The 26,828-nt window shown below is 57.5% G+C and overlaps 18 protein-coding genes and 1 non-coding gene across 19 annotated transcripts; 8 read left to right on the top strand and 11 right to left on the bottom strand.

Moving 5' to 3' along the window:
- Positions 1-352: 352 nt before the first annotated feature.
- L226DRAFT_470759 (DUF367-domain-containing protein) lies at positions 353-1,146 on the bottom strand (the record flags this gene model as incomplete). Its single annotated transcript, XM_067676336.1, has 3 exons — positions 353-483; positions 536-648; positions 704-1,146. 3 exons carry the CDS (start codon positions 1,144-1,146, stop codon positions 353-355), a joined length of 687 nt encoding a protein of 228 aa, XP_067530646.1.
- A 477-nt stretch (positions 1,147-1,623) lies between these two features.
- L226DRAFT_539315 (uncharacterized protein) lies at positions 1,624-2,275 on the bottom strand. The gene has a single exon (XM_067681663.1). It carries the CDS (start codon positions 1,981-1,983, stop codon positions 1,690-1,692), a length of 294 nt encoding a protein of 97 aa, XP_067530645.1. The 5' UTR covers positions 1,984-2,275; the 3' UTR covers positions 1,624-1,689.
- L226DRAFT_261454 (uncharacterized protein) lies at positions 1,731-3,210 on the top strand. Its single transcript, XM_067673377.1, has 6 exons — positions 1,731-1,926; positions 2,019-2,062; positions 2,225-2,243; positions 2,306-2,486; positions 2,572-2,593; positions 2,698-3,210. Exons 2-6 carry the CDS (start codon positions 2,045-2,047, stop codon positions 3,118-3,120), a joined length of 663 nt encoding a protein of 220 aa, XP_067530644.1. The 5' UTR covers positions 1,731-1,926; positions 2,019-2,044; the 3' UTR covers positions 3,121-3,210.
- Positions 3,211-3,281: 71 nt separating this feature from the next.
- On the bottom strand, positions 3,282-4,325 carry L226DRAFT_261368 (uncharacterized protein). The gene is made up of 3 exons (XM_067673376.1): positions 3,913-4,325; positions 3,686-3,836; positions 3,282-3,625 (listed from the first exon to the last, which is right to left on the bottom strand). The coding sequence occupies exons 1-3, from the start codon at positions 4,186-4,188 to the stop codon at positions 3,444-3,446; spliced, it is 609 nt and encodes a 202-aa protein (XP_067530643.1). The 5' UTR covers positions 4,189-4,325; the 3' UTR covers positions 3,282-3,443.
- Positions 4,326-4,432: 107 nt separating this feature from the next.
- L226DRAFT_616466 (uncharacterized protein) lies at positions 4,433-5,202 on the bottom strand (the record flags this gene model as incomplete). The annotated part of the gene is made up of 2 exons (XM_067686912.1): positions 4,433-4,911; positions 4,965-5,202. 2 exons carry the CDS (start codon positions 5,200-5,202, stop codon positions 4,433-4,435), a joined length of 717 nt encoding a protein of 238 aa, XP_067530642.1.
- An 816-nt stretch (positions 5,203-6,018) lies between these two features.
- On the bottom strand, positions 6,019-6,511 carry L226DRAFT_261355 (uncharacterized protein). The gene has a single exon (XM_067673375.1). The coding sequence runs from the start codon at positions 6,435-6,437 to the stop codon at positions 6,096-6,098; it is 342 nt and encodes a 113-aa protein (XP_067530641.1). The 5' UTR covers positions 6,438-6,511; the 3' UTR covers positions 6,019-6,095.
- A 1,970-nt stretch (positions 6,512-8,481) lies between these two features.
- Positions 8,482-9,743, bottom strand: L226DRAFT_261326 (uncharacterized protein). The gene is made up of 2 exons (XM_067673374.1): positions 8,800-9,743; positions 8,482-8,726 (listed from the first exon to the last, which is right to left on the bottom strand). The coding sequence occupies exons 1-2, from the start codon at positions 9,698-9,700 to the stop codon at positions 8,722-8,724; spliced, it is 906 nt and encodes a 301-aa protein (XP_067530640.1). The 5' UTR covers positions 9,701-9,743; the 3' UTR covers positions 8,482-8,721.
- Positions 9,744-9,952: 209 nt separating this feature from the next.
- On the top strand, positions 9,953-10,736 carry L226DRAFT_575166 (uncharacterized protein; the record flags this gene model as incomplete). Its single annotated transcript, XM_067685161.1, has 3 exons — positions 9,953-10,034; positions 10,107-10,320; positions 10,409-10,736. 3 exons carry the CDS (start codon positions 9,953-9,955, stop codon positions 10,734-10,736), a joined length of 624 nt encoding a protein of 207 aa, XP_067530639.1.
- Positions 10,737-10,978: 242 nt separating this feature from the next.
- On the top strand, positions 10,979-11,278 carry L226DRAFT_261319 (uncharacterized protein). The gene has a single exon (XM_067673373.1). The coding sequence runs from the start codon at positions 11,044-11,046 to the stop codon at positions 11,236-11,238; it is 195 nt and encodes a 64-aa protein (XP_067530638.1). The 5' UTR covers positions 10,979-11,043; the 3' UTR covers positions 11,239-11,278.
- Positions 11,279-11,376: 98 nt separating this feature from the next.
- On the top strand, positions 11,377-12,701 carry L226DRAFT_261315 (uncharacterized protein). The gene is made up of 4 exons (XM_067673372.1): positions 11,377-11,458; positions 11,516-12,291; positions 12,362-12,469; positions 12,536-12,701. Exons 2-4 carry the CDS (start codon positions 11,650-11,652, stop codon positions 12,605-12,607), a joined length of 822 nt encoding a protein of 273 aa, XP_067530637.1. The 5' UTR covers positions 11,377-11,458; positions 11,516-11,649; the 3' UTR covers positions 12,608-12,701.
- Positions 12,702-13,876: 1,175 nt separating this feature from the next.
- L226DRAFT_470776 (uncharacterized protein) lies at positions 13,877-14,359 on the bottom strand (the record flags this gene model as incomplete). The annotated part of the gene is made up of 1 exon (XM_067676338.1): positions 13,877-14,359. A coding segment is annotated over one exon (483 nt), but the record flags the coding sequence as incomplete, so codon positions are not given.
- Positions 14,360-14,743: 384 nt separating this feature from the next.
- On the top strand, positions 14,744-15,516 carry L226DRAFT_616462 (uncharacterized protein; the record flags this gene model as incomplete). The annotated part of the gene is made up of 3 exons (XM_067686911.1): positions 14,744-14,929; positions 14,985-15,416; positions 15,478-15,516. The coding sequence occupies 3 exons, from the start codon at positions 14,744-14,746 to the stop codon at positions 15,514-15,516; spliced, it is 657 nt and encodes a 218-aa protein (XP_067530635.1).
- A 537-nt stretch (positions 15,517-16,053) lies between these two features.
- On the bottom strand, positions 16,054-16,856 carry L226DRAFT_539312 (uncharacterized protein). The gene is made up of 3 exons (XM_067681662.1): positions 16,671-16,856; positions 16,209-16,617; positions 16,054-16,161 (listed from the first exon to the last, which is right to left on the bottom strand). Exons 1-2 carry the CDS (start codon positions 16,806-16,808, stop codon positions 16,219-16,221), a joined length of 537 nt encoding a protein of 178 aa, XP_067530634.1. The 5' UTR covers positions 16,809-16,856; the 3' UTR covers positions 16,054-16,161; positions 16,209-16,218.
- Positions 16,857-19,331: 2,475 nt separating this feature from the next.
- Positions 19,332-21,405, bottom strand: L226DRAFT_575161 (MFS general substrate transporter; the record flags this gene model as incomplete). Its single annotated transcript, XM_067685160.1, has 9 exons — positions 19,332-19,511; positions 19,571-19,770; positions 19,826-19,852; positions 19,905-20,521; positions 20,576-20,660; positions 20,716-20,923; positions 20,980-20,995; positions 21,046-21,194; positions 21,256-21,405. The coding sequence occupies 9 exons, from the start codon at positions 21,403-21,405 to the stop codon at positions 19,332-19,334; spliced, it is 1,632 nt and encodes a 543-aa protein (XP_067530633.1).
- Positions 21,406-21,642: 237 nt separating this feature from the next.
- Positions 21,643-21,714, top strand: L226DRAFT_t245. Its single transcript has one exon. It is a non-coding gene; the product is annotated as a tRNA-Glu (tRNA).
- A 155-nt stretch (positions 21,715-21,869) lies between these two features.
- Positions 21,870-22,555, bottom strand: L226DRAFT_493546 (uncharacterized protein). The gene is made up of 3 exons (XM_067677443.1): positions 22,451-22,555; positions 22,249-22,394; positions 21,870-22,174 (listed from the first exon to the last, which is right to left on the bottom strand). The coding sequence occupies exons 1-3, from the start codon at positions 22,530-22,532 to the stop codon at positions 22,022-22,024; spliced, it is 381 nt and encodes a 126-aa protein (XP_067530632.1). The 5' UTR covers positions 22,533-22,555; the 3' UTR covers positions 21,870-22,021.
- Positions 22,556-22,801: 246 nt separating this feature from the next.
- L226DRAFT_539308 (DUF367-domain-containing protein) lies at positions 22,802-24,336 on the top strand. The gene is made up of 6 exons (XM_067681661.1): positions 22,802-23,002; positions 23,064-23,170; positions 23,235-23,371; positions 23,442-23,604; positions 23,658-23,770; positions 23,926-24,336. Exons 1-6 carry the CDS (start codon positions 22,997-22,999, stop codon positions 24,054-24,056), a joined length of 657 nt encoding a protein of 218 aa, XP_067530631.1. The 5' UTR covers positions 22,802-22,996; the 3' UTR covers positions 24,057-24,336.
- On the bottom strand, positions 24,189-24,817 carry L226DRAFT_261169 (uncharacterized protein). The gene has a single exon (XM_067673370.1). The coding sequence runs from the start codon at positions 24,747-24,749 to the stop codon at positions 24,324-24,326; it is 426 nt and encodes a 141-aa protein (XP_067530630.1). The 5' UTR covers positions 24,750-24,817; the 3' UTR covers positions 24,189-24,323.
- On the top strand, positions 24,661-26,033 carry L226DRAFT_261232 (uncharacterized protein). Its single transcript, XM_067673371.1, has 3 exons — positions 24,661-24,834; positions 24,908-25,491; positions 25,794-26,033. The coding sequence occupies exons 2-3, from the start codon at positions 24,989-24,991 to the stop codon at positions 25,930-25,932; spliced, it is 642 nt and encodes a 213-aa protein (XP_067530629.1). The 5' UTR covers positions 24,661-24,834; positions 24,908-24,988; the 3' UTR covers positions 25,933-26,033.
- The last annotated feature ends 795 nt before the right edge of the window (positions 26,034-26,828 follow it).

The raw sequence follows: 26,828 nt of genomic DNA, 5'->3' as shown, positions 1-26,828 counted from the left end.
AGAGGCGAAGGCTCGTGAAGCTCGCATTGATCTCTTCGAGCATGCAGCTCGGGCCGAACGAGGAAGTCGCTTTGAAAGGCATGAGGCCCGACGCCTGAGCCAGGGCCCAATCCAAACGTGCCATGGTTTCGAATCCATTCAGAGATACAGCACGGTAACAGATGCAGCAATATGCCAAAAGGCCAAGGGTGTCGCCGCTATCAGCGCCTCTCAACCAACGCTGATAGCGGCTTCGCATGGGGAGGAAGAACATGCGGACGGGTACAGGACTCACCGGACTGCAGGAATCAGATGCTCGTGGATGGCCAACGAGGAGGACCTTCGCAGTCCGGTCCGAGGGTGATGATGGTGGTCAATGGGTTCGATTCGGATTCGCATCCACCTCAGCCTCTTCCTCGTCCTCCTCTTCTTCTTCACTCGAGCTTTCGGAGACGTAGTGACGGTTTGGGTTGGGTACGAGCAGGTCTTGCCCTTCGCTATCATCTGTGAGTGGAGGTTAGCTGCCTGTTCCGTCAACCGACCGCAAACGACTTACCCGTAGTCCGCCTCGACTCCTCGTAGCTTGTCTCCAAGTCGGCCAAGATCTTCTCCTGCATCGCACTCACAGCCTCCGCGTTCTCGCAAGTCTTATACTGTTCCAGCAGATGTCTGCAAAATCAGGATGAGTTTCCGAACGACCTTCAACTGTCAGGCAGGGACGCACTTGTTCACCTCCCAGAAGGAATGGCCCCAGCCGAACCCGCTCAGCAGGCGCTCCGCGTACGAGTCGAACCCGGTGATGTAGAAGGCGGCGGCGAGGGCTTCCACGCAGTTCAGCCTCCATGGCTTGCTGTAGTTGACCGGGTTGGTTGCGACCAGGTAGGGAACTGGGGATCCACAGAGACGTTCATGAGGGCTCGCGATGCGGCGGCCAAAGGGAACTTCTTCCAGACGCGCCCAGGAGCGCCGTTGTGTGCGACACCGGGCTGACGGGTTGTGCGCCTTTCGGTCTGAGAACAGAGCGAGTTTCGTCGGAGTACTGAGCAAGAGCGAAGAATGCAAACGGACAGATGGAGGCGGAAGGAGACGACGGACGCTGGGGGAGACGTGGCGCCGGAAAGTCGCAGGCGGAGTGTTTGCCGGGCAAAGATCCTCCAGATCGATCATTTGCCTCTGTACACCATAGGGAGGGTATAGAATCCTAGGACCTCCGGAGAGGCATAGAGAGGGTACGAGGACGCATCTGGGAGGATGCAGAGCAGTTAGATAAGACTCGGGGTTCCGTAGTACGCCTTAAAGAGACCCAGGACGGGCGTACGTACATTGAAACGGCTCCGCTGCATTGCACCGGGAGCTTCAGAATCGTGTAAGACGAGAATACGTTTGCGGAGGGAGGCGGGTCTGGGAGGATGAATCGTCGAGAACTGACGTGTTGATCAGCTCGTCGGAGGCAGGCGTAGTCATATCGAACGCAGAGTAAAGCAGTAGAAATAGCAGATAGCATGATATTGTCGCGAGTACAGTACATGGAAAGAGATGGACGAGTACAAGAGCAAACCACGCAGCCCGAAACCCGGCCCGCTCCCCAGGCGCCGGCGCTTATCCTGACTTGGCGAGCCGCGCCGCCGGCCTTCGCCTCTCTTCCTCTCCTACCACTTCGTCGCTCGGCCGCAACTCGTGCACGCCCTCTTCTTCCGCTGGCTACCTGCTTCACGCGACGCTCTTCTCGCTCTGGACGGCGCTGGGCACACACCTACCTTGGACAAGACTCTCGGCGACATACACGACTTCGCAGCGTACAAACCAGGGCAGGGATACGCTGGCGGCGGAGGCGGACGAATGAGGCATGCGGACATAAAAAGGTAAGTCCTTGAGCAAGCCCGGGTGCTGGGTGCTGGGGATGGGGCTCGGGCTCGGGCTGGTGGTCGGGCTGGAGCTACGACGGAGGTGCGTCACCTCAGCCCCCGACGACAATCGAGAGGACCACGTACCTGCGTTGGCCATGTATAATTATAGGCGAGTTTTCACGTTGCGTGCAGTTGCGTCGCTCGGATCCCGTGTTCACATGGTGCGTAAGACGGAGGTGAGTCTTGTTCCGCCTGGCGACTGCGGACTCGGGCATGTAAAGGTGGGTGCGCGGCGCCTCGGGGTGCACACTGGTGGAAGACGTCTGCATCGCGAGCTAAGAACTGAAGTACATACCTGGCTGGACCTCCGTCTCGCGCGTGCTGACCGTTGCGCACAGTTCTCCATCAACCGACGTGGTCAGTGCGACGACTCGCGAGGTATACGGGCGTCCTTGAGGTCCTCGCTAACTGGTCAACAGGCTGTCGCTCGGGATATCACATCAAGACATACCTTCTACTTGCTGGAGACTCCCTCCCCCCGCGTCCGCCACAACCTCTCTCTACGCCCTCCGCGCCGATGACGGCGACTCCCCGCGCAACAGAAGCTCACGAAGCACCCCGACACCCGCTCTCCTCCTCTGCCGGAGAAGGCGGCTGCTGGTACGCGTCTCTCCTCTCCTTCTCTGCCTTCCTCCCTTCCTGTCCTTCCCTGTCTCTGTCGCCCCTGCACTGCCCGCACACACAGGACGTGCCGCGTCCGACGAAAGGTGAGCATCATCACGCAGTCGAGTCCGACGTGATCCCAGCACCACCGCCATTGCACCCGTCGCGCACACGCTCACCTGCGGCCCTTCCCTCCCTCCTCCCTCAGAAATGCGACGAAGAACGTGAAGGAGACTCCTGCAAGACTTGTCTTCGCCTCCGCATAATGTGCCTTGGATGGGGGCCCAAGCGGCCAGCGCGACCCAGTGCAGCTCGTCTCGATAGCTCGGCCACACACGGAGCCATCCCGGAGGCTCCGGCGGATTGTCAAGACCATGGTCGGAAGTCCCAGGACACGGCGGCGGTTCGCGCATGTGAACGGAGACGAAGGCGCGGAGGACAGCGACAGCCAGTCGACTCGCACGTCGACTTCTGGACGCGCACTCCTTCGCCGCCTAATGACCCCAACCCCGGGCTGCTGGAACGCGAACCAGAGCCGGCTCCCAGACGGACGTCTCCGGGGTTGAAGGTCGGGCAGGGAAAGGACATGGCGGGGGTATGCGCGCGTCGGCGTGGAGGACGACGAGGATAAGGAGGAGGGCCAGTCGATCTCGGCGACGAGGGCGACGGGGAGGAGTAGGCGCACTCGTGCGTCGACTTCTGGGCGTGTGGCCGTTCGCTCTCCGCCACCGCTTGTTGACCCCCCGAGCCGGCTGCTAGAACCCGGACCAGACACGTCCTCTCGGACGGATATCCACGCGGCGGAAGGAGATGAAGCGGGGCTCGCTCGTAGTCCACGATGACGAGTCTGACGATGCGAAGCCCCGCGAACACGACAAGACGGCGGAGGACGAAGAGGACCACTTCGAACGATGCGAACCGCGCGGAAGCCACGCAAGTCGCGTGTGTCGAACGTCAGCGAGGCGGAGACGTGGCGGCGTCGTCGGTTGGGTCGTCGTCGCCTGAGCCGCTGTCGCTCCGGAAACCATCGACGAGAACGAGGAAGTTGACGAGGGCGTCGCGTCGACTGGGATCTCGCATGCACGCGAGCGGCGACTCATGCACAAGACCTCGGAACGTTGGAGCTCGACGTGAAGCTAGTTCAAACGAGGTGAGTACACCGCACAGCTGTTACAGCATCGACCTGGAGAACTAACCTCGCGCATCCGGTCGTAGGGTGCGGCTTTGAGAGCTCGGCGGATCTGACACCCCGGCTGGGCCATCGCAGGCCGACGACACTGTCACGAAGGGTCTGGAATCGTTGTTGGCCCCTGAGGAGGTCAGTTCGATCAAGACGGCCCTTGGTTCCTTGGAGATGGAACAGGTCGTGGATGAGCTTCTGCAGAGGGACCGCGCACGCAGAAACCGGTGCAGGACGACTCACCATCTTCGACGCCTGATCCTGAACCTTCAGACGCGAGATCAACGTGGACGCCGTCAACAACCTTGCGACACGCAGCGCGGGCTTGCTCGTTGGAAGGGTCGGTGTGCGTGGGTGAGGAGACGACTTGTGGCGTCGACGGATGGTGGGACAGCGGACGACACGAGCACGGAGGATGGCGGGGACATATCGGACGCTGGGACGGCGCGGACGTGGTGGACGGCGTCGACATGACGGACGCTGGGACGGCGTGGAAGGGGAAGAGGGAAGAGAGAGCATGGTTCGACGGTGTTCCAGGCGAGCGGTACCCTGCTGTCGGACTCGTAATATGCTCGCATATCACAGATTCATCTTGTTTAGCGGTAGTCACACACTCTTGATTTCTGGCGCACACACAATGAAGCCACAGTAAGCAATAATCAAGCGAGACTATAAGCGACAAGCTCGTCAAATGACGCGGGTTTCCGTGGTGTGACAAAAGCATAATGACTGTTCGTACGTAGTCTACGACGTGCAAACCTACTTACTCTTCGTCCGTGAATTCGGAGATCGAGTCAGTGTCAGCATCAATGGAACCACCCCTCAGCTCCTCCCCAGTCGCCTTTGCACTCGTCAGACCGTCGCAAACGTGATGATGTGTCATCGGATTCCCGTCGTGGCCATACAGCATGTGTCTCTGTGCGATATCGCTGTGGCCGAGGTTAGGAAAGGGGAGCGCCTCGGGGCGCAGCGTGCTCGGCGGGATACCGCCGGCAGCGAGTCTGGCGACACGAAGCTGCTCCTCAGTAGCGCGGGTGAAGTAAAGTTGCGGAGGATTCGCCGTGAGCAGGTCGAGAAGGTCGCGCATCTGCTCGGCGGTCGGGCCGCCCTTCTTGCTGAGCTGCCAGAATGGAACAGCAGGTGGCCAGCCAACTAGGATCACGCCATACCGAAGTACGACTTGGTCCCGGAAGAGCCGGAGCTCCCAAACCATGCGTGCGTCCCGGTCTCCTGATATATAGACTGAAACAGCGGTTAATCTCGGCTGTACGCTTCCAGTCCGCGGGAGAACATACCGAGCATGGCGGCCAGAATCTCCCGAACGCTCTTGCGAGGATCGGAGTAGTCGGGCTTGGGTACACATGTGGCGGGTGGCGGAAAGCCCGGAGGGAGCGGTGGGCGGCGGACAACGACCCGGGGGTGCTGAAGCTGTGGTATGTCGAGAGGTCTGAGGACCGCCCTGCGAACGGATGAGCGTACAGATTTCTTGCCTGGGAGAGCATGGAACAGAAGGCGTTTGCGAGTGCAGGCCATGGCGACTTCCCGAGGAATGAAGGTTGAGACTTTATATCTGTGCCGGCACTGCGCGTTCACGAAAGGATTAACAGTCTGGCCACAAGTACAAGCTGATCGCTACTGTAAGTCTCGAGATACGAGCCATTTGACGGTAGTTACTCGGACGGCCAGTGAAGTAGGACTTAGCTATTTGTCAAAATTGTCAGCCGGCCCGACGCCCTGTTCCAATTAGCGGCAAGTCAGTTCGAAGACTCGCCGAGTACTGACAGCTTGGAGCCGTCGCATACGCTCGTGGCAATGACGCGTAGAGTCCGTACCGTTCCAGTGAGTGTGTGCACGCATTGCAGAGGCCATGGAATAGAGTTAATTGCAGTCCTGTTCGCTTGTGACTTTGTTTTACGTGGCATTATCTGTGTTGTACATGGGCATCCTACAAGTACCGTGGCACAACGAGTTCAAAGGCATCTGCAGAAGGCTGTCAGTGCCGTCGGTAAGTACACCATCGTGAAGAGTTCGTTTCGAGATCAGTGCTCACCGACCTCGATCTGAGTCTACCGAGAGCTTGGAGCCGACGCGGCCTCGCAGGTCTCCTAGCCTATCAATCCCGCCGCGGCCTGGTTTTCTGATTATTGCGCCCCAGAGCTCCATCGCGTCCGGTGAGCTGTGTCCTGTCTGACATAGACTGTGATTTAGAGAGTACCAATCATCCTGCACATACTCATTTTGGACTTACATCTTGGGAACGTGCGGGCAAATGAGTTCAATTCATGCAATATGTACACTGTGCGGGCAAAATTTACAAAGCCGAGTCCATGAGCGGGTGCAGGTGCGATGCGAATGGGAGGGTAGATAGTATGTCCTATGATGCAGGGTGAGCCGTCGCTTCCAAGTTGACATACCTATATTTCGCTTCAGCGGTCTTTGCAGGATCCGTTCACAAGCTGACATTCATCTTCGCAGAGCGTGCGCAATCTACGCCTCTGAGGTGAGACGAAGCCTCGCAGTGGATGTGCGAACCTGAAAGCAGACGGATGAAGTGAGCTTGCCGGAATCACGTCTCGGCTGCGTCCAAATGTATGCACGCAGAAGCCGTCAGGGACGGAGGTGCGGGCAGCATCTCCATACACGCTTCTCCGAGCGTGTTCAACTATTGAATCTGCCTTGCGAGCCTTGACAAGCTTGGAGATGACGGTGTTGTACATGAAGATGTTCGGGACGACGCCGAGGCTCTGGGACTCCTTGAAGAGCGCCATCGTGTTCGAAGTATCGTCCGTGGTGTCCTTGACGTGCAGGATGAGTGCGCTGTACGCGTCGGCGGACGGGACTTGCGAGGCAGCAGAGGTATGCCCAGCCCGAGAACAAGCGTGAATTCAAACTGCGGATAAAACTCCGAGCCACAAGGACTGGAAATCGCACCTTTGAAGATCGAACTAGCAGCTCGGGTGATCTCACGAGCAGGCTCCGAGTCCTCCGTTGCAGTGGTCCTGTACTGGAAGTCGCTCTCGATGCTGCAACATAAACGTAGACTTAGTTACGCACATGTAGAGAGTGCGATGATATCGACCGGACAGTGTACTATCCAGCACGAGACGAACCAGTGAACTCACCTCAGTTCCGAACCAGCCGACTCTCAGCCCGAGTGATCGCACAAGCGGGAAGACATGCGCTCTGCGCCGCTGCTTCCAATATCCGTTTATTCTGCGCATGACCCAACTGAGGCTTCGAGTTCTGTCCCGCCGCCGTCCTAACCACCCTGCACTCGGTCAGAGCGCACGGAGTCCCATTGAGCTCGAGTCGACGACTGAACAGTGAACACCTGACAGAATTCTCCCGGAACAGGCTGCGATGGCGCAATTGCAACGTCAGTCATCGTATCGCCGTGTCCCGGATAACAGAACGCACCAAGAACGCGGAACCGCCGCGTAGGTTAATTCAGCCAACCCTCGTAACCCTGCATAAAGCGGAGCCGCCATCCGAGAATCTGTGAGTCCAGACCCGACGCGTTCCAGCTGCCCTGGGCCCGCGGTTTCGAAGTTGAGCATGTCGAGCCGTGCTAGCACTTGGGTGTGGGCATGAGCTCCGCTTCGGGCGTGCGCATGCGCCGTTGCGGTCGTAGGGCCTTCATCTTCATATTCACCATCGTTCTGTTGCCCGCAAAAAGTCATCTCAGTCAGAGAACGCCTGCCATTGATACGAGGTGCGCGGCACCTTGCCTGTGAGTCCAGGAGTCGACGGTGTGCCCCCAGCCCGAGTCGGAGTCTCGGCCCCATACGGAGAGCATGCGGATCCAGAAGAGTATCATCTGTAAAGTCTCGCAAGTCAGGGTCCCGGATGACCAGCCCGAAGTATTCTGGACTCACCCGCAAGCTGGAAGCGTCGGATATGCTTTAAGCTAGTTTAACAGTCAGAATTTCCTTACCCCACGAAACACGATCCCGAGCCGACGCGGGGCGGCACGTATCTAGCACGCTTGACAGGCCGATTCCTCGCATGTCGTGCGCTGCGAGCGGGGCCGGACGTCTGGTAGAAGCCTTGCGTCGTGCGGATTGGGCTGTTCTGCGCGATCCGGAGGAGCCCTTTGTGAGTATGTATAACAAAATATATTTCTTCTCGTCGTACACATGGCAGTCAAGTCTACCAACCCCAAATGAGGGCGGCGAGAGTGTGAACTCACCAGAAAGCCGGAGGCGTCGCGTACGACCCTTCACTGTTCGTCACGGTGCGCACAACCGACGACTCCGCGAGCCATTAACCAGCGCAATCGAGCGAGCGAGTACTTACCGGCGTCGCATCTGCGTACGCTTGTGCTGCCGAGCGGGACAATCCGGATCTCGAGCCTCCGCCTGATGCAAACTGCATGACTCTGTGTCTCCCGGCTCTCGGCGTCGATGTCGGACGATTCTGCAGCGTGCCAAGGCGTGGGCACGAGGGTAAGTATAAGTAGATGGCGAGCGGAAGCAGTGCGTACTCACGCGGACCTGGCTCTACTCCTCCTGCTCATTCATAACCTCTCTCCGTCCTGCCCATGCTGCCCTGCGGACTCTGTGCTTACCTTCGGTGAAGTCGATACGAGCGTTCGTGTTCGCCATTCAGTCTCGACGCTTGAACCTCGCATGCAGCGACCCAGGTACGTACCTCCGTGGTCTTCGCTGTCCGGTGCACTGAAGCCCTGCGCGACGTTCAGCAGCTCGATGAGGACGCTTCCAGCTTCCCGGTGACGCTTACCTTGCAAGACACGCACCGAGCGAGCGCAACGCCACGGTAGACTAGTCGCAAGATGATTGCGAGCAGCAGCTTCGGAAGCTCGTGGTGAGAGCCGGTGCTGTCCGCGTCCATGCTCGCATCGTTCGAGTTCTCGCCGATGCGCCCCGCTAGACGATGTCGATTTCCGCTTATTGAAGGCATCGCTGCTGCCAAGTCGTGGCGTTGTGGTCGGTCATCTGCGTAGGCGACGTGCTTGGTACGTCTTCTGTGCTTGCGTCGTGATCCGGAGTGGCTCATACGAGTCCTCGGCGTGTCTCTTGCAGACATGATGCATCAACCTGGAGCTCCCACCCGATGTCGTCAGCATCCCTCACCTGTCCGAAGAAAACCAAGCACGCGAAAGAAACGTACCGTCCAGCTGGCAAGCCCGGCAACGACCCCTGTTGCTAATCTCCTCAATCTCCAGCCCAAACCCAAACGGCAGCTCCATCGCCGCCAGCACCGTCCGCGAGTTGCTCACCGGCGCCCACGGCGCGTGCGTGCTGAACTCCAAGCTCATGTCCCCAATCGTGATCGCCTTGATCGGGCTCACCGCGCCCCCGGGCGCCACGAACGGCACATGCAGCTCCAGCGCCGTCAGCCCCGCGCTCAGCCAGCTCACCGCCCGCCCATCTGCCTGGATCGAACTCTTGCCCGTCGCCACCACGTCCGCCTGCTCCCCGTTCAGGTACTTCGTGAACAGCTCGAACGTCGTCGCCAGCGCGTCCGTGCCTGTCTGTGGGACGAGCCTCCCGTCGAGCGTGACTGCGTTGCTCCCCGGCTTGATCACCGTGTTCGCGCCGCTGCCCGTGCCGAGGTTCACATTGAACGCGCTCGAATTGTCCAAGCCGGTCGTCGCACTGAACACGATCCCGCCTGCCGGGTCGTCCCGGGCAGCTTGAAGTCGACGAGCGAGACGTGCCCGTCCAAAGTTGTTCATCCCGTTCAGCGTCACGTCCTTCTTGAAGTGCAGCCCGTGTGCGGTCGGGAACGCGAGTGCACGCACGTCGAGCTTGTCGCTCGTCAGGTGCCACGTGAAGTTTGGCTGGGTGATCATGGCCGAGGTGAATGCGGAGAACGCGGCCTCGTCCGCGATCGTGAACGGCACCGTCTGGTTGATGTATGCACGTTTGGACTTGACTTTGAGCGGGTCGAGCGAGAAGGAGCCGGGGGTGACTTGGTCGCCCGAGGTGTTCACCCAGGCGACTTGCAGCGGCTCGTTGAACTTGATCGTAGCTGAGAAGATGCCGGCGTGCGAGACCCAGGCGTCCATCTTGAAGTCGAATCTGTCCGGAGCGTGAGAAAAGCAGACAGACAACTTGAACGACTCAGGCTGCGTCTAAGTCATGACGTCACGCATTCTGTGACGTCAACGCGTACCGCGTCGTCAGTCAATATCACGCTCCTCGTCCGCATCTTGCATTTCCTCCTCCTTCTCCTGTCTCATTCTCTCATTCATCTTACCTGACAGCACGCTATATCGAGTACTCATCACTCACCGGCTTATACGCATCCACAACACGCGATGGAGGACCCAGTCAAGGAGATCCCCATTGTCCTCAAGCTCGTCACCGCAACCCCGAGATCCAGAAGGCCGCTGTCCTCAAGTGCGTCCTCTTTTTTCTTTCATTCTCCTTCGCGTTATAACCTAACGACCCGCGACAGGTATTACGCACCAGACATAGGCTTCCGGCATCCGTTCTGCGCCGTCTTGAGCGCACCCGACTCGCGTGACGCGATGCTCTCCGTCCTGCAGTGGTACCGCATACTCTCGCCCGTGATCAGGGGAGACGTCAACGGGGTCACGTATGACAAGGAGAAAAACTCCATCTTCCTCGACGTCACGCAGACCTTTCACATCCGTTGGTCTCCGCTCAAGCCCGCCCCCGCACGGTACGTGACGTCTGCCACATCCCGAGTCTGGTCCGCATGAGGCGACTCTGTCCCTATATGCGTGTCAAATGCTCACCGGAACGTGCAGACTCGTCATTCACTTGACTCTCCGCCCCATACCTGCGCCCTCGGACCCCTCCAAAACCTTGTATCTCATCGCCGAGCAAGAGGACTTCTACCACCCAGACGACCTCGCTGCGCTCCTCGTACCTCCGCTCGTGCCCGTCATGCGCCTTGCGCTGCAGGCCACCACGTTCGCGTGCAAGGTGAATGCGCGCGTCTTTGGGGCGCTCGGGTACTGGCGCGTCAAGGATGGCGAGGGTGGGCAGGGTGTGACACTGAGGCCGGAGGGCGAGCCGTTGCCGCCAGTTGGGGAGAACGAGGAGTGGGAGCTGAAGGCGAAGAAGAACGATTGATCCGGGTCGCTTTGTAGGGTTCTCTTATTATTGGACATTCCGGACGCCACTGTGTATGATTATTGTGACTCTGATGAATATACTTCGGACGTGTAGCAAGCCAAGAGGGACAGAGCAGGACACTGACAGAGGCGAACTGTGAGTCTGACACACAGTAAGTACATGCCCGGCCCGGCGCAGACCGGTCCCGCACGTGGCTCGTTTTTTGAGCGCATGATGGCTACGCCAGTACTGCCCTTGAAACTACAGGACGGGCATCAGTACTCATCGCGACTCTACGGAACCCCTCACGTACGAGGGGCCGCGCATGGCCCTTCCGAGCACCGCGCCGCCGTCTCTTCCGCAAGCTGAAGCCACACCGAGCGGACGCAGTTCAAGAGGCTATTCGAACTCATCTATGAGCTTTCTCTCGTACACGCACTCGCCTCTGCCGGGGACACACTGCACAGTAAATAGCGGGAAGACCCGCCCGAGGCCGAGACGTCGTGTCCTGTTATGCTAGTCATCCGGATATCCAGATGGCAGGCTTCGTACGTCAAGGCAGTGACTTCCGTAGACATCTGTGTCAACGTCAAGCCCAAGTACTGGACTTCACTGTCGAGGCGAGGCTGTACAGCCTCTTGGACTTTCCCGTCAGCATACTGCCAGGTACTTGCAAGCTATCGGACGCATGGGTCAGCTTGGATGCCCGCTTGATGGTAGGGTCTTGGTGAGCTCTGACGGTGAGTCCATCTATACCAAGATACCCGGGTTTAGGAACGCATTTTATTACATCTCAGGACCGATACAGCCACTGCAGGTAGCTATCAGGATCCATCAGTCAGACGTCACACCCTAGTACGTACCAACTACCCAGGGGAGTCTCTATTAGCCTCGCTGGACGGTCTACAGACCTATCTCCCCTCCTTCAGCCATGACCACCCCCATAATCCCCCTCGAGCTGCAAGAGCTCATCATAGACTCGGTCCAAGACCGGGACCACGCATTATTCACAGAAACGCTCAAGAGCTGCTGCCTAACCTGCCGTGCGTGGCTCCCCCGCAGCATCCGCCGACTCTACCACCGCCTCATCGTGGGCAATCTTCGGCCAGCGCAGTTCGATAAGCTGGTGCGACTCATCGACACGTCCCCGTACGTAGCCGACGCAATCGAGGAGCTAGTGGTCGGGGTCGTGTTCCAAGGGACAGAGGACGTGGTCGGCGGCGTGGCCATCCGAGCCGTCCTGGCGGGGAAACTGCCCCGGCTGCGGTCGCTCACGCTCATCGGCTCCGGGTCGCTAGTCCAGTCCGCACCCCCGCCCCTCGTCGTCTCCTCTCCCCCGTGTCGGCTGCCGACCCTGGCTGGTTTCCCGACGCTGACGACGCTCCATTTGTCGTTCGTGTTCTTCACGAGCTACGTGTCCTTCCAGAGGATGTTCTCGTCGGTTCCGGCGCTGAGGAGGCTGCACGCTTCGTACGTGATCTGCAACCACACCCGTATCCCGCCCGCCTTTCCGAGTTATCCGCCGCTGATACCGCCTCTGACCCATGTGGTGTGGTACGAGAACGCGACTTCGGTGAGTATCTTTCAGCTGGGGAGTGTCTTGTTGGGCTCGTTCTGGGATTGACAGCACACGTACTAGGAAGGCTATGCTCTCCCCCACCTCCTGCGGAATGTATGCGGGTCTCTCGAGGACCTCACGCTTTCCTTCCCCGACGCGGCGCAATCCTGCATTGATCAAGCGGTCTCTCTCAGTACGTCCCCCTTCTCATCTCTCTATCCCTCAAAGCGTTCAATGATCACCGATGCTCGAATGGCAGTCAACACGCATCCCTACTTCCAGCCTTTCAGCCTCCCCCGCCTGGGTACGCTGCGGGTGTGCCAGGCTTTGAGCCCGGAAAGCGAGATGGACGCACTGCGTGACCTGGTCCGGTCCCACGTCCGTCTGCTCGCGACGTTGCTACGGTCGCCTCGCATGCCTCACCCTCACATGGCACGACGATCGCAAGTCCACTTCAACTTCAAGTCCCGGGATCGGTACACCGCTGGCGCCGAGCAAGCTAAAGCTAAAGCTAGTCTTCACCCCGGCATCGGCGCGCGGGGCACTGGCATGTCGGAGCCAGTGCAAGACTCGGATCTCTTCACTGGCAGGGACACCCTGCTCGGGAAGCTCCTGCACGCGATAAAGGCGCACAGCACGGAGATGGACTCAGCCCTCCTCGCCGGGCGTGCGTGTGCGCGGAGGGTCGTGTTCGAGTTCACACTGGCCCGGGCAGGCGGCCGGTCGGCGACGACGCAGGACGACGACCCGCGTGTGATCGTTGCGTCGCTTTCTGCCGCGATGGCGGCGCTGTTCCCAACACTGCACCGGGATGGTTTACTTTTGGTTACTTTCCAATGTCCCGATGGTGAGTGAGTTTTTGCCCTGAGTGCTATCATGTCATTGTCATTGCGAGCTTAGAAGTGGGCCCTGCTAACTACGTCTATGTCGGGTGTTGTGTAGGGCGCGGTGTGTGGTGCGAGTGGAGAGAGGGGGACGTCGAAGTTGTTCCTATTTCGGGGAGCCGTGACTGGGGTGCTGAGTACGACTGAGCGGACGTTGCTAGGTAGCGTATCCTGCACAATGCCAGCATAGTGTGAGTCTTCACTTCCAGGCTTTCCTGCGGGAGGTGCGCTCAGTGTTCAAGAAATAGCTCAATGCTACGCAAGAGACAGAGACACGGTGGTTCATGTTCGAAGAGGCGAAGGCTCGTGAAGCTCGCATTGATCTCTTCGAGCATGCAGCTCGGGCCGAACGAGGAAGTCGCTTTGAAAGGCATGAGGCCCGACGCCCGAGCCAGGGCCCGATCCAAACGTGCCATGGTTTCGAATCCATTCATCAACACGCAACCTGTGTACAGGGCCTGTGAGCGGTGTTGATATGTGAGGATAGAAGGACAGGAACAAGACCATACCTAACTATAATCATGGTGATACTGAACCGGGGACACCGTGACGCCATATGGTTGCGTCATGCTGTTCTCTGCGCCGAAGTTGAAGTTGGGGACGATCTGACTGGTTCTGAACAGGCAGTGATAAGCGGATCCAATAGTATGGGGTAAAAGCACACAGCGAACATAGGAAGGTGAAAAAAGTACGAGCGCGTGCTCTTGACATGGCACCTAGAAGTCAGAGCTATCAGAGGGTGAGTTTGACCAGAAAGGACGACATCGCTGAGCGCGCCCTGGACCCACCTCTTCGTCTCTGTCCAGCCACCACTGCATATCCTCATCCTCGTATCCCATCGCCCGGTACGTGTTCTCAATGAGGCGGCGCTGCCGCTTCGAGATAATGCGCATGTCGCGATTCGCGTAGAACGCCAAGACCAAACCCTCCGGGTAGCCCCACACCTCCTTCAAGCACAGGTGTATCCCGAACTCCTCGTAGAATCGCTCGACGAGGTTGACCCATGTCCAGTTGGCGTCGTATATCTCGTCCTCCGGGTCGTGATTGTCCCCGAAACCGTTCTCTATCGCGAACGGGATGACCTTTTCGTGGTCGTACGGCGCGCCGAACCAGACCATGGGGAGCTGCTTCACGTCGCAGTCCACCCAGTTTGGGTTGAGGCAACAGGGGAGGGGCCGAGCGGGGAGCATGTCGCGCACTGTCCAGTACTAGCAGAAAATATGAGCACGAACTGGCAGATGCAACATCGAGATCGTCTTACACCAACGATGAACTCAGGAAGCGCCGCCCGGTATCTTCTCATGGACAGCTTTGGCTTTGGGAGGATCGGGAGCTCCCTCGTGTGGCGGCGCAGAGGAGCTTGCGTTGAGTTGGCTCTCCCATTTGTACAGTGCGGCAAACATAACGTAGGAAAGGAAAGGACGAGGTTGGGGGTACACGGCAAGGAGGGTCTCTACTAGTGGTAGTAGTTTGAAGAGCGCCCGGGCCGCGTCAACGCGTGTGGCTCACGTGATCGTGCACCCCAGGCTTGCCCCTCTTCCCAACCACGACTACTCACCATCGACCATCACCCAACGGCTGTGATGTCTGATTCCGTAACTATAAATATCGACGCGAACGAACCTGCCAATTCAACTTCTTCCTCGAGCATCCCCTTTAGGCCTGTTGGCCGCTATTCTCCAGACAAGTATACTCCGGCACAGTGGGTTGACCATATACGAGCATGCTACCCGATTAACGTATACCCGAAGCTGAAGCTCGTACGCGGGGTAAGCCACATAGCTCCGGAGTCGCGTTGTAACAGGGATACTGACCACGAGGTAGAAAAACACCGTCAAGAAGATGCTCCCAGCGGCGGATCTTCCAGCCCAACTCAACCCGTTCCGTGTTGATTTTGAGCACCCCGACTGCCAAGACATCCCGCTCGTCTGGTTCGGCGTTCCATTCCACCGAGACAGGGTGTTTGACTGGGCCCTGCGGCGCGGCTGGGGTGCAAAGGAGTCCCCCGAGGATGAGAAGTTCGACATGCTCTGCACGTGGCGGAACATCGTCATCAAGTTCAACGAGAGGTACAAGATGCACATACGCACGCTCGACGTGTTTGGCGCCCCCGAAGGCAAGCTGCTGCTCACATTCTACTCGAACCGCCAGATGGCGACGTTCACGACGCGCCACCGTGATAACGCGCTCAAAGTGTTCAAGAAGATGGGGTATGCCGAGGACGAGCCCATGTGGTACCTCGACATCAGGGAGGACGTACGTCACTGCCATCTGTTCTCCTCTTCGAATACAAGTTTTGACCTTATCGCAGTGCTAGTCAAGTGGGACTGATACCTGCTTGAGGCCGCAGCTCTGACGTCGACAGGCTTAGACCTACGACAAGACTGGGAGGCTATTGTTTTTGTCGCTTACCCTTGCAATCTGTTCCGTTTTCTCAGCATTCTCATCTTTGTAACTTCGGAAGGGCCCCCGGTTCACGTCTGAAGGTGAAGCTGGCATTGATATCTTTGAGCCTGTGGCTCAAGCTACACGAGGAAGGCATAAAGACCCGAGCTAGGATCTCCGAACATGCCATGGTTCGATCCACTCATCAGGATGCAACCTGTGTCGGTTGAGGGGCCCAGTAACGCAGAGCGGTGTTGATATGGGCGGATAGGAGATGAAAAGGCAGGAATGAAGCCAGACCGCCATGATCATGGTGATACTGAAGCGTGGAGACCCTGACGCCATATCGTTGCGAGACTCTCATATGGGCATACAGGGATGTCATGCGCGTTGCATGTCAAGTCGAACGTGCCGGTAGCGAGGGTGTATCCTGTTCTCTTCGCCGAAAGCTGAAGTTGGGATCTGACTGGTTCCCGGGGCAAGCGTGATACACATCTGAGGAATAAATGGGAAGTGTGATAGTGAATCCGATAGCCTGGGGTACAAGTACACAGCAAAGTAGGAAAGCGAGCAAAGAATGAGTGCACGTTCTTGACCTGGCACGTCCGAGTCAAAGCTATCGAAGAGTGAGTTCGAGCACAAAGGATGGCTCGGCGTACTCACCTCTTCATCTCTAGACAGCCACCACTGCATGTCCTCGTCCTCGTACCCCATCGCCCAGTACGTACTCTGGACAAGGAGGCGCTGACGTTTTGTGATCTTGCGCATGTCGCGATTCGAGTACCAGGTTGTCTTTGAGGCCCCACACCTCCTCTATACGCAGGTAGATCCCGAACCGCTTGTAGAACTGGTTGACGAGGCTGACCCAGGTCAAGCTGGCAGCGTACAGCTCGTCGTCCGGGTCGCACTTGTCGCCGAAACCGTTGGCAATCGCGAACGGAATCACCTTGTCCTCCTCATACGGGGCACCGAACCAGACGATCGGGAGCTGCTTCACGTCACATTCCACCCAGTTTGGATTCAAACAATGGGGGAGGGGGCGAGTGGGGAGCATGTTGCGTACTGTCCATTCCTATTAGAATAGATGAGCACGAAACCAAAACATAACGTCGGACATCGTCTTACGCCGGCAACGAACTCCGTAAGCGGTATCTTCTTGTGGACGGCTTTGGGCACCGGATCGGAAACTCCCTCCCTCGACGAGCCTGGGGTAGGGGTGCTGGAGGTAGGCTCGCACTCTTTTTCAGACAATTCTGCCGACATAACACAAGAACCGAAAGGACGAGGTTGGGTTTGTATGGCGAGTGGTGGTCCTGGTTCAAAGAACGCGATGTGGCAGGACCGCGTCGACACGTGCAAGTCGCGTGACGGGATCATGCGCGCCTACTGTGGTCCTGACCTCGCAGTCATTAGACTGACTCTATTTTCCTAAGGTGTTACTCTGATGAAATGGTTTCCACATCCTGCCTCCAAGTATCTTTTCCAGAGACGTCGCCGTACCGTTACGTTCAGTTTTCAGTACCAATACCGTACCTCGGTGTGACCCATCCGTAAACCCCCCTAATGTTCATGTGGAAACAAAATCATGATATCTAATCGGTAATCAGTACAATACACACGCATCTGGACTGTGGATTGCACTAACTGGAACTGCTTGCAATCTCCAAAGCGGCCGCAACAAGCTAAAGGGTCCGTGGGATACCTAAGTCGCGGTGGAACAGACTGTCAGCGTACGATAAACCGACGATTACGGCGCACACACTCACCTGATAGAGAGCTTAACCAGTTTCTGCAGTGTCTCCTTCAGCGTGTCGATGTCAACGTCCGGGTCACAGTAACAGCCTTTGAGAACAAGCTCGGATAGCGGTACTCCCCTCGATGCGCGATGGCGGAGCATGGAGAGTATGTTTTGGGATACCGCATCGTTCAACCGGATGGAAGTGAGCCCCAGAACACGGAGCCTATCCAGTGGGACTGACGTGCCTTCCGTCTCTGAGGAAGTGAGCGCACTCAGGAATGAACTAGGAGGGTGAACAGAGGGGAAATGGGGCCCAAAAGCGATGGTTTCAAGGAGAGGGAACCTCGAGAAGCAGTCGATCCACACCTCTCGCTCTATGAACTCCACCGAATCGAAGATGAGGCGAAACTCGGTGAGGGGCGAAGGGTGCAGCGCCTTCAAGAGCTCCGAACACGCCTCAGCACCGAGTGGTAGCGGCCCGTGACGCTCATTGTGGAATAGGTACTGCGCGGAGGTCATATGGAGATGATTCTCGCGGCCCTTCATGACGAGGTCGACACGGGCGCGGTGACTATCGTGGTCCACGGACAGGGAGAAGGTGGTGCAAGTGGGCAAGACGGGCTGAAGCATCCGGTGCCCCGGAATGAGTGCGGCAACTTCAATGTTGGGGTGATCGTGCGTCCCGCTGAGCCCGATGTCGATGCTGCAAGTCGGGGGAACTTCAATGTACCGAGAAACGAACTCGATTTGCGATGGCCTTCCTGCCAGTTTCATCGTGCGCAGCCGCGGAAGTGCGACGAAGAAGGACTCCTCGGACTCTCCGGCCGGTGGTGCACCCGGACGAGGCAGTCCTGGTCCGAACACGAGCTCCTCCATATCTGGGCAACCACGTAGTATCTGGAAGAACTCGGAAGGCGAGGGAGGACTCCTGAATGGAGTGATGTTCAGCGATCGTAGTCCCGTGTAGACTGATGAGGACCAGGGGATATACTGATGGTCTGCGCAGAAGCTCCCAAGAGACGGGAGGTGGTCGCGAGTAGCGTAGATCATGTCGGCGTCATTCGGGTAAAAGGAGGTCAGGAGTGTTAGCTCTTCCACGTTGCGCATCTTGGTGATGAGAGGGGAAACGAGTGTTCTATACGCGACCATCTCTGGCTTGACCCTTTTGAGACAGATGCGGAATTGACGGATGGTGGACGAATAGGGTTCTATGGTGCGAAGCGTCTCTGCGCAAATCTCTTTACTGCATCGCAGAGAGATGTCAATGTCAAGAGGAGCGCCTTGAGCCCTCTCCAAGAAGATGGGAAGCCAGCGTTGACCGTGACTGCTCTTAGGGCCTGTGTTGCGAATCGAGGTCCATAGAATGGGGGAGGACAGGGCAACATCGCGCCATCGACGACAGACCCACGTAAAGGAGATCCAAGCCGGGACGATTTGGGACGAAGGTGACTGCCATCCTGTAACCCATTGCACCGACTGGAAGATCTGCACAAGAAGTTCGGACGGTACATCATCCACGATCCAGGATGCAGTCTGGTGAACAGTAAGCCTGACAGAAGCAGACTGAAGATCTGGAAATCAAGAGCTCATCGTATAGTCCAGGTTCAGAATCAGGAGGGCACGTACTGGCAGTTGAGGACTCCATCTGCAGCAGAAGACATAAGTATGTGCGCAGCGAATGACGAACGTGCTCTCATACCACAGACAGATACGGTGTTCCAGTTAGTTGGTTTGTAAAGAGTGGTCCGAATGAGAGTGGCGAGTTGCGGGAAGGTTGGAGGGAGGCGCAGTTCTGTACCGCCACCGTTGCGTGATCGGAGTCAATCAAGAAATTCAACGAATAATCGAAAGTCATCTCACTACCTGCCGTCGACATTAAGGTGGGACATCTCGGCAATGGTTGACAGCATGCTAGTCAGTTGCACCATCAAAGACAACGGAGGAGAACAAAATGAAAACATATCCAAGGTAACTGAGACGACATGAAACCACCAAGGCGTCTATAGCTAGATCATACTGCATACGATATCCCGCATCTCTGCATCGTTCTACCGCGCGAGAGGCTTTTCCTTGATGTACACCGCGCAGAGCACCGTGAGCGAAGTAAGTGCAACTGTGAACCAGAACGAGGCCTGCAAGCCGTCCTGGTATGCGAGCACGACCTTCTCACGGACCTCAGGCTGTAGCAGCTCAAGGTACTCCAGGGACTCGCGAACGCGCTTGGTAATCTGCCAGCCCACATACAGAAAATGAGCAAGTACCGAAGCGGGAGTGGCAGTGGACGCACCTCGTCGATGTCACTATCCTCTCCGGCCAAGCGCTTGCGCAGGCTTTGGCGGAGAACGTCCTGCGTGATCGTCGTTCCGACGGAGAGACCTACTACGGAGCCAAGCGAGCGGAAGAGGTAAGATACAGCCGTGGCGATCGCTTGGTCTTCGGGACCCGCGTTCGCGATGAGCGCGACGAGAGTGGTCGTCAATCCGGATCCTGTGCAAATGTCCGCTCAGTTTACAGGGGAGAGTACAAAAGCTTCTTGTCTCACCAATTCCGATATTGTTCGAGATCAAACCTGTGAGAAGTACGTCAACATCTTGTCAGTATATACAAGCAAGGACACTGACCGATCGACAGCGCCACGAGAGAATACTTCACCAGTGGGCCCGTTACGAGCGCCACGACCAAGTCGCCCGCCAGCATCAAGGCGAATGCGCCAATCGTCAAGAAGTAATACTTCCCCGTAGCCTGCATGATCAGCCCGGTACCCAAGCTGCCTGTGACGCCTCCAAAGATCGTCGGGAGCAGGGTCAGCCCGACCTCCGATGCGCTCACTCGCTGTACCGCCTGCAGGTACAACGACACATTGAATATCAGCGAGATCGCAGCGCCATTCGAGAAAAGATTCGCGAGGTAGCTTGCAAGCAGTGACTTGTTCGCGACGATGCGCTTGGGCGCGAACGGCTCCCGTGCCCAGCGCAGCTCGACTACCACGAATGACGCGAAGAAGAGAGCGGAGACGGTGAGCGAGATGACGGTGATATGATCGCGCCAGGAAACGTTCCCTCCGTGGTCGAGGCCGAGGAGTAAGAGGAAGGTGGCAGCGACGAGCGTGGCTGCTCCTGCAAAGTCGATCCGGGCGAGCTTCTCGCGGAGGTTGCCGTGGGCGGGGCGAGGGAGGTTCAGCCCGAACCCCACTGACACTATCGCTAGAAGGGCAAGGGGAACCTGGATCAAGAAGGCCCTGTAACAGCTGGTTAGATTCGCACATATGCGGCATGCCATAAAGGACTAGTACCAGCGCCATCCGATGCCGTCAGCGAGAAATCCGCCTAGCGGGGCGCCAGTAGCCTGTCCTGCTGCCCATGCTATGTTGGCGAAACCTTGAAGATCAAGTGAGTGGGATAGCAGAGTATATCAGAAAATAGAGATACTAACCTTGCAATGTCCCGCGCTGACGAAGGGTAGCGACGTCGGATAGGATGATCGAGGCCATAGTCGACATCCCCCCGCCGCCGATCCCGGCCAATGCTCGAGCGGCAATAAGCTCTGTCATGTTCCTCGCCAGGCCGCAGAAGAGACATCCGAGAGCGAAAACGAAGTACGCGAATAGAAGACTGGATTTGCGTCCGAAGATATCGCTGAGCTGTGGCGAGCGTTAGACGACGAAACTTGGGTGCTAGTAGGAAGGGTCCAAAGTACCTTCCCATACAACGGTCTGGTGCTGAAGTCAGCCAGGTGCACCGCGATAAAGAGGTTCGCACGTACTGGAAGCTAGTCAGAGATAGCATGTATCCGGTCGCAATCCAGCTGGTATTCTGGAGCTGTTCAAACCGACTCCCGATCGACGCGTACGTCGAGGTGACGATCGTGGTGTCCATAGCCGCGAGGAATATGCCTAGGATCATGGGAGCCATCTAAGTACATCAACATGGTGAGCAATTCAATAAAGTTAGGAGACAATGCGTTTAAACTCACCACAGCCACGAGAGATACGCTAGGCTTGACTGGCTCGCTAAGGTCCTCGGACCCCACGCAGGTATTCGCAGTTTCCGCAGGTTCGACATATGTGCTCTCTCCCGCCGAGGATTCGGAGAGAAGAGGAGTGCGTTCATCTGCCGTAGACATTGTGACAGTCATAGACCGTTAGAGACTATATGTAGCTGTCTGAGGTCTATAAAATGCGTCCAGGCCTGTTTGTGGCCGCACACTCCCGAGCACTGGCAGTGGTCGACCGGAGTAAGTAGTCCAACGATTTGCATGAGAACAAACCCCGGAGCCGGTGTCAGTGTTCTCACGTACCTTTTCCTAAATATGGCGCAATTAAACAACCGTTAATACTACAAAACAATACGCCTCTACCAATCCGATATGGTGTAACGGCTAACATTACCGCCTTTCACGCGGTAGCTCGGGGTTCGATTCCCCGTATCGGAGTGGGGTGCTTTGTGAAGACTTTTTCGCTGGCCCTACAGCTCTCTCTCGGGGACTCAGTACTCGATACTCGATGGTTACCTTCAATATGTTTCCTGATCTCGTTCGGGAAGTAGAAGCCAAGTTGCAGCTCAGCATGTGAGCTCGAGGGCATTCTACCCATGGTGTTCATGCACTTTAGACTCCCCTGCACTATACTATCTGACATTAAGTTGAAGGAAACAGTACTTTGTAAGTAATGGCAAGTGATCCGTCGGTTGGCCCATGACACGCAGACTGGCTTTCCCGCATGGTATAGAGTATGTGTGCACTATGCTGGCGTCGAGGTAGGGACTTCGGTGTCTACACGCGGTGCAATCTTGTAGTAGTGTTCCCCAGTGAGGCCGCCACGCGGAAGTTTGCCATAAAGCTCCTTGTTGAATGCACGAGAAACGGGGACCGTGGTGGAGACATATGCCTTGAGCTAGCGGCACAGGAGGAAGAGGGGGAAGGGTTTGAGGCCGATGTCCGGAAGGGCAAGCATGACATGATACGCACCGAAGAGTTCTCGATCTCCTCTATTGGTGGTGCAACGAACACCCTAACCTTCTCGTCCACTAGCCTGTACTTCGCCGACCCGCGCACGACGTGCTTTCCAGGCGCACCCGTACGGTGTCCACCAGGCAGGAACGCCTGCCGCGTACCTGTACGAATCCCGGTCATTTGGTGAGCAAATGACGAAAGCCTGTCAGTAGCGCACCTTTGTAGTAATCTTTGTTACCGCGTTTTGGCGTGAGGGCCCGCCGCATGGCCTTCGATAGGCAGGGAGTCGTCGGGAACATGGTGGACGAGAGAGAGCACTGGGGCGCCCGACGTGTTGCGAGCGCCGAGCCTCACGGCAACTACCGCACAAGCATCTGCGCTCCGGCGCAGACTTGTCTGCGTCTCAGTTTGCCTTCACCCCCATCTTGCTTTGCAATAACAATCATCTGTCAGTGTATCCATGCCAAAACCCAACGCGAGAGGAAAACGCGGCGGAAGAGCTGCATTCAGCCGCGGGGGCCACGCTCAGCGCGGGCGCGGACAGAAGAGGTACGACGACGCCCGACCCTCGTCTGCGCTCGGTGGCGAGGAGCGGCCAGAGAGCGCGGTGGACGGCCGAGAAGATGGAGAGGGCGCGAGCGGGAGTGACTCCGGTTAGTTGTTTGTGTCTGGGAGCTGCTGCACGCTTGACGTGATCATCCCGGATGGCGCACGCGCGTAACTAGAGGCGGAGGAGAAGGTCACAATCGACGTCCCTGTCGCGATGTGGGTGAGTCGCACGAGCGGAGTGATGTTTGGTGTTGCTGTATTGAATGAGTTTGGAATTGTAGGACTTTGATCATTGCGATCCTCGACGGTGCTCGGGGAAGAAGCTTGCTCGCCAGGGGCTCATACAATCGCTACGCGTGGGGCAGAAGTTCCGGGGAGTGGTAGTCTCGTGCGTACATTGGCATACTATCCTTGCTACAGTATTTTGACGAAACTTTCTTTGTTCTCGTCAGACCGAAAGGTACACAACCCGTCAGCCCGGCGGACAGGGACATCGTCGCACAAAACGGCGTAGCGGTAGTGGAGTGCTCATGGGCTCGCCTGGAGGAAGTTCCCTTTGGCCGCATCGCGAGCCCTCATGAACGTCTCCGTAAGTATTATGCCCTCCACTATGAACCTACTGCAGGCGCCTTTATGCACTCAGCTGATACGATCCCCAGTACCTTACCTTGTCGCAACCAACCCAGTCAACTACGGCAAGCCATGGAGGCTGAACTGCGTGGAAGCCCTCGCCGCGGCCTTCTACATCACCGGGTTCGACTCGTACGCCGAGCGCCTGCTGAGCGGGTTTGGCTGGGGCCATTCGTTCTGGGAAGTGAACAAGTGCGTCCCGCCAGCAGTTCGAAGTCATCGGGAAACTCATCGCGATTTCGCAGACATCTACTGGAACAGTACAAGACTTGCGAGAGCGCGGAGGCTGTGAGTGCGATGCAGGAGAAGATCCTGGCCGACTTGGAAACAAGCTACGAGGAGTCGAGGCGGACTACGGGTAAGTCGCTCACGGTCGGCTCTGCTGGTTGTGTCGCAGGTGTTTCCTGTTCCTGCGCGGGAGAGATTGCGATGTCGCGCGTAAAGTCATTCAGATGGATCGCTTGCTATCTGCAAATTGGCTCTGGCGAACACAGAGCTAACCTCCACTCACAGATGACGGCGAAGGGCAAGACCTGCTCGTACCCAATCCCAACCGTCACTACGTCCCCGAAAGCTCGAGTGAAGAAGAAGAAGAGGAGGAGGAGGAGGCTGAGGAGGATGCGAATCCGAATCGAACCCATTGACCATCATCATCACCCTCGGACCGGACTGCGAAGGTCCTCCTCGTTGGCCATCCACGAGCATATGATTCCTGCAGTCCGGTGAGTCCGCATGTTCTTCCTCTCCGTGCGAAGCCGCTATCAGCGTCGGTTGAGAGGCGCTGATAGCGGCGACACCTTTGGCCTTTTGGCATATTGCTGCGTCTGTTACTGTTGTATCTCTTGTAAGATGGTGTTGTAACTCGCGAGTAAGTCTCCGCAATGTTGAATGATGTATGTATCATACACTTCTTATCGCCAGCGCTGCTTGTGCCCTGGCTTGTGATTCTTCCCGAGTTCGCTTACCACCACCATCATCATAGTGCAGCATGAGCGCATCGAGAGTCGAGCGCGAATTCGCCGCTCGTGAACGCGTCGGAAGACTGCTGGAACCGTCTGCCACCTGGCTGCGTGTTTTCCGGTGTACATTGGATGTGAGATATACATATAGCGTTGGATGGCTGGGCGGGGACTGCTTCTTCCCTCTTCACTCTCGCCGGCGCGTACACACGTTTCCGACTCCGAGTGTCTTGCCCTCCCACCTGGCACTGTCAGTGTCGGTGTCGCTGCCTGGTCACTGCACATCGTGGTCGTGTTTGCTTGAGCTCCTCGGACCTCGACCGCGTTTGCGGCGCACGTCAACGCCACTGACTGCACGACTCTGGAGTCAAGCGACATCTTTGCAGTCCGAGTCCGCGGAACCTGCGCGTTACTCAAGCCTCACGTCGCTCAACCTTATGTCCAACATTCAAATAGGAGTTAGGTGAGTCGCACCGGGCCGTGCCTCTCCCGAGGATAGATACTCTGCTAACGAGACGTCCATCGCATTAGCACAGTTCTGCGCGGCCGTTGGCTGCGTTCTCGCGATGTCGTGGATGTCAGATTGCTCTCTCGCAAGCTTGAGAGCTTGAGCGTGAATGCCAGTGTTCCCTAGCCTCTCGGCCTGGACGGCGGGGAGCACATGGTCCCCTCCGGCTTCGGGCGTTCTACAGCGCGTCGATCTCCTCGTGTGGACGACCGCACTGTCCGCCAATTCTTTGTCGTGCAGGAACGAGGGCGTGTCCCAGGATCTTCAACATTTCACCAATACCCTCCTCTGGCTCGACCGACCCGCCGTCGCCGTGCGGGATGCAAGTGTGCATACACAACTTACCAGCGCATCCTGCAGACAATATTTAATTTCATGCATGCGCCGCTGTCCCGGCGGACTATGGACGTATGCATACGACACAGCGCCCTGCTCGCTGTCCGAAGATTTTCCCAGTACGGCAGCACTCTCCCTCTCGCTCTACGCCCGCACGTCTGCGCGTCCCCACGTCTGCACTTGCGCCAAGCGTTCAGGATTAGGACTCAGGACGCCGTTCGTTGAATCATTTTTGCCGTTTTCCCCGCTCCCTCAACTTGTAGGCTGCCAGTGCAGGTACGTCTCCAGCCTTGGCTACGTTTCGAGTGTTGGTATATATGTATCGGTCTCGGGGATCTCACCAGGATCCGGGTGCAGACTGGTTCCCTGTCACCTCAAGGGAGGCAGTCTGCACCCGGTCGTGCGTTCTGGCAATACGATGGATGTCAACCCCTTTCTTCGGCTTGCAAGCTTGAATGCAAGTGTGCCCTAGGCCCGGGGAGGAGCACATGGTCTCTTCCCGCTTCGAAGTTCGGGCCTTCTGCAGCGCGTCGATCTCCTCGTATGGACGTCCCGCTGATTCCTGAATCTTCCTTCAGTTCGGCAGCGAGGCGACCCTGTATCCTCAATCCGAATGCCCTCCCCCGGCTCGACCGACCGCCGTTACGGTACTGGTGCAGCGCGATGGTCAACGTGCATACTGCAATCTACAAGCCAGCTTCAAGTTCAAGTCACTAGTCGACGTTGCAATTCCTGGCAGACGGTGTCGCCCACCCCGAGGGACTATGGACATGTGCATACGACGGCAGACGCAAGGCCCCGCTCGATGTACTATAATCTGCCCGGGCTTCCTTCGGGCGTACGGCAGCGCTCTCGCTCTCGCTCTACGTCCGCACGTCCGCACTTGCGCCCGGGACTTGCACACGGTCAGGCCTAGGACTCAGGACGCCGTTCGTTCTGCTCTCCATGGCGACTGCAATCTTCCCTCCTTCCTTCGAAGTTCGACTTCCGGGCACTTCGAAAGATCGCCATTCTCGTCCCGGCGTATCCGTTCGTCCGTGCGATGAACGCTCAACGTCTCAAGCTGGAGGCTGCAGGTACGTCTCCGTCACCCGGGTTTCTTGATGTTCGCGAACGGCGTGAATAGTGTTGGTAGTGGCGTCGAGGATCTCACCCGAGCCCGGGTGCAGACTGGTTCGCTGTCAGTGCGCCAGCCAGGGGAACGGGGGAGCCAGTCTGCACCCGGTCGCGCGATTCTTGGCTGCGCAGCTTCTGGGTGTCTTGCGATGGGAGCTTCGCTCGTCCTTCTGTCCTTCTCGGCGCCCCGACCTGCCTTTCGGGTTTGGTGCGATGGGAATTTTCACGAAGCGGCAGTCGTTCTCATTCAAGTCCACTTTATGCGCACAAAGCTAAGCTGACTGGTAGCGGAGAGCGAACGTCCGAGTACACATGCACTCGCTCGTCTGCTCGCCGTCCATCGGGTCCGGAGGACGGCGCACATAATAATATGTGCGCAAAAATGCGAGAACTTTGGAAGCTGGGGATTTATAGTCGCCGTGATGCCGCCGATCCCGTCGCTGTCAGCATCTCGCGCACGGGTATGTTTAAACTCAGGCTCCGGAGTCCTAATGCTT

This window comes from Lentinus tigrinus (genome assembly GCF_003813185.1).
Source record: "Lentinus tigrinus ALCF2SS1-7 unplaced genomic scaffold L226scaffold_41, whole genome shotgun sequence".
Taxonomy (NCBI): domain Eukaryota; kingdom Fungi; phylum Basidiomycota; class Agaricomycetes; order Polyporales; family Polyporaceae; genus Lentinus; species Lentinus tigrinus.
The sequence above is the reverse complement of the archived record's forward strand: the minus strand, read 5'-3'. Positions and strand labels throughout refer to the sequence as shown.

Coding starts and splice junctions, on each gene's coding strand:
- L226DRAFT_261326 (XM_067673374.1), bottom strand. CDS start 9,700: ATGGACGCCTGGGTCTCGCACGCCGGCATCTTCTCAGCTACGATCAAG.
- L226DRAFT_261454 (XM_067673377.1), top strand. Junction 2,487..2,571: donor GCCGGAGAAGGCGGCTGCTG/GTACGCGTCTCT, acceptor CCGCACACACAG/GACGTGCCGCGTCCGACGAA. Junction 2,594..2,697: donor CGTGCCGCGTCCGACGAAAG/GTGAGCATCATC, acceptor CTCCTCCCTCAG/AAATGCGACGAAGAACGTGA.
- L226DRAFT_261319 (XM_067673373.1), top strand. CDS start 11,044: ATGGCCCTTCCGAGCACCGCGCCGCCGTCTCTTCCGCAAGCTGAAGCC.
- L226DRAFT_493546 (XM_067677443.1), bottom strand. CDS start 22,532: ATGTTCCCGACGACTCCCTGCCTATCGAAGGCCATGCGGCGGGCCCTC. Junction 22,395..22,450: donor TAACAAAGATTACTACAAAG/GTGCGCTACTGA, acceptor GGATTCGTACAG/GTACGCGGCAGGCGTTCCTG. Junction 22,175..22,248: donor AGGAGATCGAGAACTCTTCG/GTGCGTATCATG, acceptor CTGTGCCGCTAG/CTCAAGGCATATGTCTCCAC.
- L226DRAFT_539312 (XM_067681662.1), bottom strand. CDS start 16,808: ATGTCGGCAGAATTGTCTGAAAAAGAGTGCGAGCCTACCTCCAGCACC. Junction 16,618..16,670: donor TTACGGAGTTCGTTGCCGGC/GTAAGACGATGT, acceptor CTATTCTAATAG/GAATGGACAGTACGCAACAT.
- L226DRAFT_539308 (XM_067681661.1), top strand. Junction 23,171..23,234: donor TTCCGGGGAGTGGTAGTCTC/GTGCGTACATTG, acceptor TGTTCTCGTCAG/ACCGAAAGGTACACAACCCG. Junction 23,771..23,925: donor GGAGTCGAGGCGGACTACGG/GTAAGTCGCTCA, acceptor CTCCACTCACAG/ATGACGGCGAAGGGCAAGAC.
- L226DRAFT_261315 (XM_067673372.1), top strand. CDS start 11,650: ATGACCACCCCCATAATCCCCCTCGAGCTGCAAGAGCTCATCATAGAC. Junction 12,292..12,361: donor GGTACGAGAACGCGACTTCG/GTGAGTATCTTT, acceptor CGTACTAGGAAG/GCTATGCTCTCCCCCACCTC. Junction 12,470..12,535: donor TGATCAAGCGGTCTCTCTCA/GTACGTCCCCCT, acceptor CTCGAATGGCAG/TCAACACGCATCCCTACTTC.
- L226DRAFT_261368 (XM_067673376.1), bottom strand. CDS start 4,188: ATGCTCTCTCTTCCCTCTTCCCCTTCCACGCCGTCCCAGCGTCCGTCA. Junction 3,837..3,912: donor AGGATCAGGCGTCGAAGATG/GTGAGTCGTCCT, acceptor TCCATCTCCAAG/GAACCAAGGGCCGTCTTGAT. Junction 3,626..3,685: donor CCTACGACCGGATGCGCGAG/GTTAGTTCTCCA, acceptor CGTTTGAACTAG/CTTCACGTCGAGCTCCAACG.
- L226DRAFT_261232 (XM_067673371.1), top strand. CDS start 24,989: ATGCCAGTGTTCCCTAGCCTCTCGGCCTGGACGGCGGGGAGCACATGG. Junction 25,492..25,793: donor CTTGTAGGCTGCCAGTGCAG/GTACGTCTCCAG, acceptor ATCTTCCTTCAG/TTCGGCAGCGAGGCGACCCT.
- L226DRAFT_539315 (XM_067681663.1), bottom strand. CDS start 1,983: ATGGCCAACGCAGGTACGTGGTCCTCTCGATTGTCGTCGGGGGCTGAG.
- L226DRAFT_261169 (XM_067673370.1), bottom strand. CDS start 24,749: ATGTCGCTTGACTCCAGAGTCGTGCAGTCAGTGGCGTTGACGTGCGCC.
- L226DRAFT_261355 (XM_067673375.1), bottom strand. CDS start 6,437: ATGGCGCTCTTCAAGGAGTCCCAGAGCCTCGGCGTCGTCCCGAACATC.